Source organism: Alosa alosa, chromosome 8 (genome assembly GCF_017589495.1).
Source record: "Alosa alosa isolate M-15738 ecotype Scorff River chromosome 8, AALO_Geno_1.1, whole genome shotgun sequence".
NCBI classification, from domain to species: domain Eukaryota; kingdom Metazoa; phylum Chordata; class Actinopteri; order Clupeiformes; family Clupeidae; genus Alosa; species Alosa alosa.
The window spans coordinates 12244967-12257434 of NC_063196.1; the positions used below are offsets into that span (position 1 = coordinate 12244967).

The 12468-nt window shown below is 41.6% G+C and overlaps 1 protein-coding gene and 1 long non-coding RNA gene across 3 annotated transcripts; both read right to left on the reverse strand.

Annotated features, from left to right (window-relative positions):
- Positions 1–294: 294 nt before the first annotated feature.
- Positions 295–1296, reverse strand: LOC125299325 (trace amine-associated receptor 13c-like). The gene has a single exon (XM_048250565.1). It carries the CDS (start codon positions 1294–1296, stop codon positions 295–297), a length of 1002 nt encoding a protein of 333 aa, XP_048106522.1.
- A 5385-nt stretch (positions 1297–6681) lies between these two features.
- Positions 6682–7953, reverse strand: LOC125298784. 2 transcript variants are annotated; one of them, XR_007194270.1, is made up of 4 exons: positions 7801–7953; positions 7614–7716; positions 7423–7520; positions 6682–6755 (listed from the first exon to the last, which is right to left on the reverse strand). It is a non-coding gene; the product is annotated as an uncharacterized LOC125298784 (long non-coding RNA). The 2 variants fall into 2 exon arrangements; XR_007194271.1 differs by lacking the exon at positions 6682–6755 and adding an exon at positions 7278–7338.
- Positions 7954–12468: the final 4515 nt, after the last annotated feature.

A 12468-nucleotide genomic window follows, 5' to 3' on the forward strand; every position in this document is an offset into this window, starting at 1 on the left:
AAAATGAATGCTGGAGAGGGGTCTTTGGCCCATAGCTTTGTTTTCTGCCCTCACCTGCCAGGATACTGGCAGAGCATTTTCAAAGTCTTTACTAAGGTCACTCAGCAGCACCTTGAACCAGATGCCCTTCTCATATTGTGTGGGATGTTGAATCATTCGCTCAGACTGTCAAAGTACGAACAACAGTTCCTAATTCTAATTTCGACTATTAACAGCAAAAAAAAAAGAAAAAAAAAAACAGGTCCCTTCCTCAGTCATAAGAAAACCTATTTCACAAAAATATAAATTGTTTTGTCATCCATCTGTAAGTACATTAACTAAAGAGGAGTCAGTATTGAAAATGTTGAGCATGAGAATGAGCTTTGCACATTTTCGGAACCAGGGGTAAAAAAGAGCATAAATTATTGGATTAATCGCAGAGTTCAGATATAACAGAGGCAGAGTTCCTTCAAGCACCTTCAGTGATAATGTATCTGGAATAAAAACACTAAATGATATAGATAAGAAATAGGGCAACAAACAAGCAACAAATACAGTCACCAGAATCCCAAGTGTGGTGGCTGCTTTGCTTTTTGAAGCTTTAGGAACACCGCCTCCATACTTTCTATTCCTTGTAGCGGGGTTTCCTTTGGCAAGCCTAATGCTTTTAGAATGTTTTCTAGCTATAATAAAAATCTTCATGTAGGAAAGAAGTATGACAGAACATGGCAAGATAAAGACTAAAAAAAGGTCTATGCTTGCCCAAAGTCCATCTGCAACTACAGTGCAATTTCCAAAACACAACACATTACCAGTCCTAATTCCATTAATGTATATATAAGCCATACTGTAACCAAATGAAGTTAACCAATTGAAACAGTTAACTGTGAAAATCAGTTTAAATGTGACTTTGTTTGAGTATTGGAATGGGTTGCTTAAAGCATACAGCCGATCCACAGAAATGAAGGACACATTATAAATAGATAGAAAGGTAAAGTGAAAAGAACACAGTAGAGTGAAATAGCAAAATGTCCTGTCCATACGCATACAGACACTTTTAGATATAAAATATATCGGCAAAACAGTTACTCCCACCATCATGTCAGCTGTAGCAAGAGAAAGGATTAATAAATTTGTTGGTGTGTGGAGCTGCTTGAAGTGTGAGATGGAGATGACCACAAGCAAGTTCCCACAGACGGTCAGAATAATCACTGCTGCCATACATATATAAAGAAGCACAGATGAAGCAGTCAAATTAACATTTTGACATGTGTCATTCGAGCAAAGTATCAGTTCATCTACAGTGCTAAAATTCATTGGCCTTGTGAAATGTTTGAGAACAGCTGATCATGTAAATGAGAGCAAATCCCTCCATAGATGTCCTGTTGGAGACTGTTGTGCTGAAAACTGATTCTGTAGAATTGAGGAGGTGTTGCAGTGATGCAGTCTCAGAGATGCAGTAAGAGGGTGTGAAGTTGCTCATCCATTTTATGCCCTACACCAAGTCTAATAATTGATAGGTTAATGATGTCTGTTATAATGGGATTACTATGAAAACAACAGAGACTAACAACAGGCCCAGGATTTCTCACAAGGATTTTAATTGGATAGTCCGTCCATTCGACTATCAGTTGCTCAGATTCAGCAAAACTATTTGCTGACACTCTGTTAAAGGTGCTGTCAGGGATTTTACGCTACTTCAAGCCCATAACATTTTTTGTCACATTCAGCAATCATCCCCTCATGACATTACATTGCATTATTTAAAAAAAAAAAAAAAACAGGTCTACATACTCTTTACCTCCCTCTGATTTTATTATCCAACTCACTGAATGGACATTGAAAAATAATACTTTTCTGTCCCAAGACCATTTGTATATTCAGGTTAGTGGAACTGCTACAGGGGCATGTTTCGCCCCAAATTACATGTATGCCAATCCTTTTCTTGGTCTATGGGAGAAGGATTTTGTCCAGGGTAATATCTACAGTGACGAGATAAAATGGTGGGGGAGGTACATTGACGATGTACTTCTGATTTGGACTGGTTCTCCTGATGAATTGTTATTGTTCTATGATTTCTTGAATAATAATGATAAGAATGTAAAACTGTCTATGGAATATTCTAAAACTACGATTAACTTCAGGTCATGATAGCCAGCTCCATACCACAGGGTTTCGAGAAAAAACAGACAGAAATACTATGTTAAGAGCGGATAGTTTCCATCCAGTTTGGCTCAAAAACAATATACCTCTTGGACAATTCCAACGTCTAATGGCCTCCTTACACCAAACAACTTTGACAAGATTTGGAAAAGATTCTTGAAAGATTGGAGTCTTTTGAGTAAAGCTTGAATGGGGGGGCCATTAGTTAAAAGACTACAATCTTTCAAAAATCTTTCCCAAATCTTGTCAAAGTTGTTTGGTGTAAGGTGGCCATTAGACGTATTTGTGATAAAAATCAAGAGTATGAAAAGCAGGCCAAAATCATGTCAAATCGATTTACACAGTGAGCTATAAAACAGAGTTAGTACAGACTGCTAACAAAAAAGCCCACTCCACCTTAAAGTTGCAGTTGGCAAGTCTGACAGATTGAGGGGACTAAAGCCCTCCTTGCACTGACAGACTTTGGAAAGATTTGCAAAGACTTGGAAAAGATTTTTGAAAGACTACTGTCTCAGACCCTCTCACATCTAAAGACAAGTAATAAATGATTAATAATGATTTTGCAATGACTAGGGATCTTAGGGTCACTATTTACAAGACTGCAACTAGATTCCTTTAAATTATTACCCATCGTGCAATAGATATCAACAGGAACTGAAATGATAGCCTACAGGCTTTTGCAAAATTCCAGAATTGAATTGAAACTGGCTCTTAAATTATAATTCAATTCTTGAATTTCACTTGCATTTCAATTGAGGTAGCAAACAGGAAGCAGAATTGCAATTCGAATTGTGCAACCCTGCTACTAAACTCAAATTCATATTTTCATGTTTTTGCAGCATTGTTTCATGCGTGACATCCCTAACCGATATAGACTTGTTCTGTCGCGTGGAAGAGCCAACTAAAGATGTATAAGAAACGAAATAACAAATTATCATATTCATGGGTTTCATCAGGTCCCTTGTGACAGCTGTCGCCTACTTTGCCCCTTCTTGTTTGGTGTTGGGAGAGAAGTCACTATTGGTTTTATATTGTTCACGTCACTATTTGCACGAGCCAAGACTAGAAAGACTTGCGATAATATCAAACATGTTAGGCCAAAGACCAAACATGTTTGTTTGAGAGACAGACATGTTTGTTTGAGAGACAGACCAAAGGCCGCCATTAGCCGACATTTTGAATGTTTACATGCCCCTCGCCCACTACCACCGAGCACCCTCTCATCGAGTTTGTGCTCGTTAGTGCACACCAGACTGTGATTGACAGTCAGATCTCACACAGCCCTGCTCTGATTGGACCAGAAGAACCGGGAGCTGTGGATTTTTGCAAAACAAATAACAGGCTCTAGGTGGAGGTAGAAGTGCGGGTTTTTTTTCTAAAACCTGCTGATTTATGTTGCTCTGTCGGAGCATAGTGTTGGTTTCGGTGAATATGATAAAAAAAAACCTTGCCAACTGCAGTTTATTTTGTTACTAAATATAGCAGTCCAATAGTGACCCTATTCTTAGAGAAGTGTTTGGTGACCCCAAAAATTAGTTTTAGGAGGGCCCCCACCCTTTGAGACAAACTAGTACCAAGCCATCTCAGCATGAGAAAAAAGACTACTTGGTTCCACAGGCAGATATTGGGTACGTACAAATGTGGATTTTGCAACCATTGTTCAAACATCAAAGAGTGCAAACAGTTTGTTGATGTAAATTGCAATACCACTTTTGTGGTATACCGTTTATCCTGTGCACTGTACAGTATGTGGTTGCTTTTATATAGGCCGAACAAAGAGGCGTCTCTAAGACAGAATGTCAGAACATAAGAAGGCTATTAAAAAGGCAAATTTTGACTACCCAATGGCTAAACATTTTTATAATGCATGGGTGTGTTTGGGGCATTACATCATTTAAACCAATAAGAATGACATCTGTCATTCCCTTTAACGGCGCAAAGCGCAACATTAAAGAATGCATTAGTATTTTGACAGTCAACAGTGCATTTGAAGGAGTCTGCTTGCAAGACCGTATGGAACAGTCATTCCACTAAACCTTTTTTGCTTTACTAAAACCTAGCATAGCCTTTACGTGTTTGCACTTGTCTATTATTTGAATTCAATGGGAAAGTAAAACTAACTTCACCATGGTGTCAGTCAACGACAAGACAGTTATACGCAGTAAGTTACTTTCACTATTGACTGATAATGGGCTACCATCGAAAACATAGGCTGGAAAAAGCAACCCTTACCCTAATATTTTTCGAATGACTGAATAAAACAAAGTTTATCCTGCATATCTCGTGATAGTGCGTCTTCAGCTGTGCTTTAGCCTAATCACTTTTAACCATCATTTGCAAATGCATTGAGATGTATTTTCGTAATATCTTAATTCTAATTATATTTCCCAATGTAGCCTAATCGTGTAATTTCTAATGTTTTGCAACCGCTGCGCGTTGGGGTTCTGTTCTCCCTGTTGGGACTTATTTTCTGATAATTACCGGCGGGACAATACATTATCCCGCTTATTATACGGCTACTTGGCAAAACGAGGAAAGAAACTTAACACAATGTGTCTATAAATTATTTTGCTAACGTTTCGTGGCTTCCACTGACAAAATAAATAGTTCGCCACACAGATAGAACTTGACAGTTTCAGGTGTTGCGTGGCAACATATTACTAGCAACATAAATTCCATTGCAATAGCTGCAGAGTGATATGAAAGACGTTAATCAGAAGCACAAAACCTGTTGCCCATTTATTTTTGCCAGTGATAATGGATTTAACAGACCTCAGATGTTGGGAAGGCCCATTCATGTGAATAGAACTATTCCGCAGAACTTCGTACCATGGTCACTGTCCATTAAAAATAAATGGAAATATGAAATCAATTATTAATTTATTTCTAAATGAGTTTTAGAGCCATGGTCACTTACGAAATAAAAAATATGAAATCAATTATTAATACTAAAATTTTTTCAGCTAAAATCGTTTACTGTTGATTCCATTGTTGCAAAGCCTGCCTCCAGGCTTAACCGTCGTCCTACTATCGTTGTTATAGTTACCATTCCTAAGCATTGATATGGAACGGCGATTAAACTTTTTTTTACCAGATCTACTTTATAGGTGTAGTATATCATTTTTTAAACGACACCCTTTTCAACCTAGACCATGGTATAACCTAAATGAAATAATAATAACCATAAACATATACAAGCTACAACTTGAGGTCAGGAAATTCGGTCTTGACTTGGTCCAGTGAGAAGCCTCTATGCACGTATGAAAGCTGGGCGGACTTTATACGATGATGGACAGATGACCAAAGGTACCTAGTCATTCACATCACCTGAGCGTGCTTCAGTTGATTTTGTTTACAACAAAAAGGTTGCTAGAGAAGCTAGATGTTTAGATTTTGCTATCGTGTCTGTTGTACAAGATATTAGAACAGAAAACAGTAATTGATGCATTTAATTTGTCAAGGACGTTTTTGCCGTTCTCCCTAAATAATTCAAATAATTTGTTGCTTTGATTGATTAGGTCTATCCAATTGACCGATCCCAAGCCCCGCCCATCGAACGCAGATGAGCCAATGGCAGGTCAGTAGCTCCGCGCAGGCAGACACACTCCGACAGCTTCAACTTATGGCTCCATAGAAATAAGTATAAGTATACTCTTTTGATCCCGTGAGGGAAATTTGGTTTCTGCATTTATCCCAATCCGTGAATTAGTGAAACACACTCAGCACACAGTGAAGTGAAGCACACACTAATCCCGACGCAGTGAGCTGCCTGCAACAACAGCGGCGCTCGGGGAGCAGTGAGGGGACAGGTGCCTTGCTCAAGGGCACTTCAGCCGTGCCTACTGGTCGGGGTGCGAACCGGCAACCCTCCGGTTACAAGTCCGTAGGCCACGGCTGCCCTCCCAGAAATGCATGGGTAGCAGCTGATTTTGTCCATTTTTATGGGATTTTATAGTGATGCGAGTTGAAAAGGACGGTCAAACGACATGTATGGGATTAAGGCAACACCGATACACAGAATAATGGCTTTCAATCTTGATTATACTTTCTGTAATTAAATAAATTCTATCCTCCCAGCTCTCCCCTATTTTAAGCAAAGGGTTAACTTACTCCTTAGCAAACCATAACGAAATACTGCTCCACCACCACATCTGTAGATTAAGCCACACAGCTAACTCAATGCAAGTAAGTGTGGCGATACCAAGAACTGGCAAGAAGTTTAATTTAGTAGCTGACTACGCCACACTAGTATCAAAACCAGGGAACAGGTTTCTGTTAATCAAAAGACTCAACAGGGTCAGGCATGAGACGGAGACAGAGTTTTTATTGAAGCACAGAGGATGGGGAACAAATTAAGAGAAACCTAAACCGGAAGGAAAGAGCTGTAACATAAGACTAAGAAAATATTAATTTATTATTACATTATTATTTTATAGTACAACTTTGTGCCCCATAGAGTGGGAAGGTAACAAAACATGAGCCAAGACAATTAGTTGGACAGAAGGAAGGGGGGGCTTACCAGAGGGAGGCAGGCTATCCTGAAGAAATGGATGTCAGGATTACACGTGGATATAGGAGACAGCAACCACCGCAACCCACACAGGTGAACAGTACTGGAAACACACACAGTGAAGCCACACATGAACTACAAGCTAGACTCCCACCAACAGGTGAGCAGCCTCCCCTGCAGCACCCCCTACTCCTGCAAAACAAACCACAACAGACAACAACAGTAATCACACTAGTAGGCCCGGATGACACGGGCTGACCCTTAGAGCTGACTGAATTGTCCCGTTACCACAATTAATACAAATAGAAACTAAATCAAAGACATACAAGACATTCATACAATAAGGGAGTGGATGGCCATCTAAACGTCAAATTCAAATAGACAGACAGACACAACTTTGAGAAGCCCAGCATCAATAGGAGGCCCAGACTAGGCTGTAGAATTACACAGTGGGCAGGCCTAACTATGCCTGCATATGTGCCAACTTAAAGCTTCCCAAAATCATGCAAAAGAAATAACATAAAGCCAAAAGAACATGAAAACGAAAGACTTTTACACTTAACCAAATAAATCACAAGACAATGACAAGACATGTAAATCAATGAGTAAAGACAAACGCAAAACAGGCAAACCAGCAAAACAGCAGCAAGCAAAGGATGGCGACCCTGGCGATAACACCATACAACCTGCTGAGGCATACGGAAGCAATTAATTACTCACCATATTGATAGTAAGGAGGAATAGCGCTGATTAGCTAGATGGCTACATACCACAGTGGAGGGTTAGACTGCACGCTGTAGCTCCAAAGTGTTTGGAGGGGACAGCCACAAACAATGCGAGGTAGACACTCGTCAGCTCACCGGAGGGTCTATGTGCGTGGAATTGAGTTAACGTTAAAAGCTGTTACAATTGACATGGCTACGTAATGTGATGAATATATACGACATTGTGGTTAAAATACCTGCAGTCACGATGATCAGGACACAAATCAGGGGCACAAAGCCCTTAAACGCAAACAGCTCACAACACAAACTAGACGCCACACCGAGCAATCAATATTGAGCCTACCGGAGGGAAAAGGAGATGTAATAGTCAATGACGCAAAATAGTAGCCTACAACGGCATCTGACACCAGAGCATTAGCTTACCTTCCAGTATGCGAGAGAATCCCAAAACCGGCTGCCACCCGGAAGATCACCACACAGACCGGAACAGCCTTCCCGAGAACGCGCTGAGAGCCAAACAAACCAGCCTCACTTCTGCTGCATACCTGACCCACGGTGCAAGTCAACTTATAAAGAAACCAGCCAGCTGTCCACTAATTTACTAATGAACGGCCTTAAAGGCACAGGTGCACTATTTCAACCCGCTACACAAGGATGTTTATTGTTCTCAGCATGACCGAGCGGCCACAGTTTGTTAGATTGAAGAACTGTCTCTCAGACACTGTGATCAGCAGCACCGGAGCTCCACAGGGAACTGTGCTCTCTCCAGTCCTGTTCACCCTGTACACATCTGACTTTTGCTACAATACTGTGTCATGCCACATGCAGAAGTTTTCGGATGATACTGCAATTGTGGGGTGTGTCAGGGATGGGCAGGAGGAGGAATACAGAAGCCTGGTGGAGAACTTTGTGCAGTGGTGCAAACTCAACCACCTCCAACTCAACACTTGAGACCAAGGAGCTGGTGGTGGATTTCCGCAGGTCTAAGCCCGCTCTGCTACCAGTCTCCATTGATGGGGTCAATGTGGAGGTGGTAAATACATACAAGTATCTGGGTTTACAACTGGACAATAAACTGGTCTGGTCAGCAAATACTGAAGCACTCTACAAGAAAGGGCAGAGCAGGCTGTACTTCCTGAGGAGGGTGCGGTCCTTCAATGTCTGCAGTAAGCTCCTCAGGATGTTTTACCAGTCTGTTGTTGCCAGCGTCCTCTTCTATGCTGTGGTATGCTGGGGAGGAAGCACAAAGAAGAAGGATGCTGGGCGACTTGACAGGTTAGTAAGGAAAGCTGGCTCTGTCGTGGGAGCCGAACTGGAGTGCATCACTTCAATATCAGATAAAAGGACCCTGAGCAAACTGATCAACATCTTGGACAATGAATGTCATCCACTCCACAGCACTATTATAAAGCAAAAGAGCTTTATCAGCTGGAGACTTCGCTCATTGCCATGCACAACTGAAAGGCTGAGGAAGTCATTTGTCCCCAGGGCCATTGAACTGTTCAATGCTTCACTTAAGGGAAGAGGAGAGATAGACTTCTCTGGATAGTCTGTCTGCCTCTCCACCCTCTCCATGGTTGAGTACTGACTGCCCACTACTGTTTTACTACTGTCCACAGCCTAATGTCTTACTACTAGAGATGCACCGATTGCAATTTTCTGGGCCGATACCGATTTTTCATAGAGTTTGACCTGCCGATACCGATTTTAGCCGATTCCGATTTCATTTCTTCTAACCATTTTACAGCACACACACAAATAGTTATTTTCTATCTTTTCTTTGATAGAACATGTTAATATAGACGTGTAATCAACTTATCAATGATGAAATGGCTGTTAAAAAAAATGGAACCGGTGAGCAGACAGATTCTTTTTCAACTTCAGATGCAGTATCAAATTATGGATTAAGTTAAGTTATGGAATACCCATTTTATGCTTCTCACATCCAATATCCAACTAAAGATTTAAGAACAATTTTCATGATACATTTGAACATACTACCATGTAACATATTTTCATATGCATTGATGAATTTATGGGAGGGCGAGGGAAAAGTGGTAGCAGCCTAGGCTATCACGCAGGGGAGAAGTGCTAATAGCGATAGGTGCTCCACCATATGAAAACAGTGCACGTCTGTTTTGCGGTGAAAAAATTAAATCCAAATTCCGGTTAAATGCATCAATTAGGCTATAGAAACTTTCAGAGATGACTGATTCAGTATTCAGAGCATCAGTTTTCTTCATTGTAGGCTACTATGTCAAAAGCAACTTTAACGTTTGTTTTCCTTTCTAATAGGCTATCGTTTGTTCACTTTCACGACATCCACTTCTCAATCTGCTAGACTAGGGTATTTTAAGGCATAGCCCTAGTCTACGTGCAGTAAATAGTTAGAGTATTTTTTTTCAGTGGAGTAGAACTACTAGGGCTACTGTATGTCACTGCTTGTTGACATCTTTGATTATTTTAATGTCGCAGTCGCTTATCTCCGCTCAGCAGGCTTGTGGTTCAGCTGTGGGCACGCAATTAGCTGCAGTGACGAGCGGTGATGAGCCGATGTTTTACGAGCCTAATGAAGTGACAGCTTAGTCAATTCCACGAGTAGGCCAATGGTAAAGCACAGCTTTGCTGCATAGAAAAACTCAGTAGCCTATTAGCACTTTCTTTGTAGCCCTACATCCAGCCCTGAGTGTTGGCCTGGTTGCTAGCTTCTTCAAACTTTGCAAACTCAGCTGGGTGTTGTTACAATTGCGGCACGAAAGTGTATTTGACCGCATAAAATCGGCATGTCTCAGACTGACCGGCCGGTCGCCGGTCATGGCCGATCACGTGAAAATCGGCCGATTCCGGTCACCAGCCGATCTATCGGTGCATCTCTACTTACTACTGTTTTACTGCTACTCTGTTTTTAATGCTATATTAGCACACATGACCAATGGCTTCTGCTACAATACTGAATGGCTGTAACCCTATTACCTCAACCTATTCTTGCACTGACATAGTTTTTATATTACATTGTCTACATTATACATTACTCTCTTATTTGTCCATATTATTTATTCTGGTCTCTAGACCTTATTCTTGCACTGTTGGACTACTGTTGGACTACTTTTTGCACCTTCACCATGACACTCACACTCTTGAGCACCTTACCATGCACACAGAACTACAGGCCAGGCCAGTCCCGGCCCTGTCACTGTAAGCGTCTCATGCTTGATCATCCTCAAGCACACTGTGGATTTTTAAAATTTAATTTATATAGTATATTTAGTATTTAGTTTTGTTAGTTTTTCTTATCTTCTACCCTTTCTGCTGTAAGTGCATGTTGTGTGTGATGTCTGTAAGCTACTTAGACCTTGAATTTCCCCTTGGGGATCAATAAAGTATCTATCTATCTATCTAGCCCTGCAAGGGTTAGGATAAAAACCCTGAATCGTCGGGCCCAACGATAGAAAGTGATAAGCCATATCTCAGGATAGGAAGGTCATAGAGACCCCAGACCAAGTGTCCTGGATGCCTTTCGTCAAGACAAATCAATGGGTGGCACTCCCGATAACCGGAAGTTGGTGTAATTCCGGAAATAAACTTTACAATCCTTATATCTCAAGAACGGAAGGTCGTAGAGACATGGGGAAAGGTCAGGCGGCTTCCTCGTGGCCGGTTTTGGGGAGGCAAAAAAGAAAAGAAAAAAACATTTGACCTATGACCTTTCGTTCCGGAGATATAGGCGATTGAAGTTTTCCCATTGAAATGAATGGAGATGGAAGAAAGCTGAAATCTTGTGTTGAGGCCAAAATCGTACTCACAGAAAGTGTAGAAGAGCACGTTTCAGAGCATTTGGAGTCGTTTGGTACCCACTTTTTGTGAGATTTGTTTTTTTGTGAATCGACATTACTTACCGTAGCCACCGTCTATTTTGTTATTTGTTAATATCTCGAAAACTGAAGGTCGTAGAGACTTGAAACCGATGTCCACATAATTCGACTACGAGCTTTCCAACGGTACCACCCACGAGTTTCTACGATGTATGGTTCCTGAGTTACGATTTGTTTAAAAATACCAAACTTTTGTACGCATATTTCCCGACGTCGTGCAATGTTGAGAGTGGTACCGTTGGAAAGGACCTACTACAACCTTCCTATCAAGAGAAACAAATCTGAGAAAAAATACTTACCGAATCCAATGACCATTTCGTTATTTGTTAATAATAGAGACTTGAAACCATGATCCCCCAGACATAATTCGCTATTCGCTACATAAATTGCAAATCTGCTATGGATTTCCAAGATGTTGATGTTGGCCACATTGTAACGGCCATAGAAAACATCCACAATCTTGCAAGCAACCTGGTGTCCCGCCGAAAACGTGGACTGTTTCTTGCGGGCCGACGTGACGATTCCGCTTCACGCCAGCACCATAAGTCAGCCCTCTGCATTCCTTGACTACAGCTGTGATATTGACGGTGTCAATGTCCAGCTCCAAAAGGTGACAGCAGGTCTTCACTACCTGTTCTTGCCACCAGTACTGAAGGTGAGGAATCAGTACTTCCTGCAGAGGAAGCATGTGGACTTGCAGTCCTATTCGGCCAAAGGGCGGATGGTGTGGAACTGCTGTGGGATTGTTTTGCTCACTTGGATTGGCACTGTTCTTAAACTTGACAGCCATGCCTAAGGACCCAAGAAACCCCCAATCCAATCCTGGAACAGCAACTGGCATACCTCACTGTTGCCACAGAGGCTTTGAATGAAGTGAGGGAAAACTTCCTGGAGCAACTTCAGGTACTTCCAGAAGAAGATCTTAGAAGACCGTCCCTCATGAAACAATGCCTCTTCCACACCACCAGGTTTGAGGTCCTGCCGCAATTTGTCATGTCACTCTTGCAGCGTCTCTACGTCTCTCATGTTGACCCTAGGCCAATTTGGCCAGAAAGACCCCTCATCCCTCAGACTTTCGGATGTTGTTGACCCTGAGGTCATCAGCATCTCAGTTCATGTTGCCATGTCCATCAGGCCAAACCCTGTGGGCAACCTAGGCTCCCTCACCCACCTGATGTGGGTTAGGTACAGCCTAGAACGTGTGACGGGGCCTAGGGGC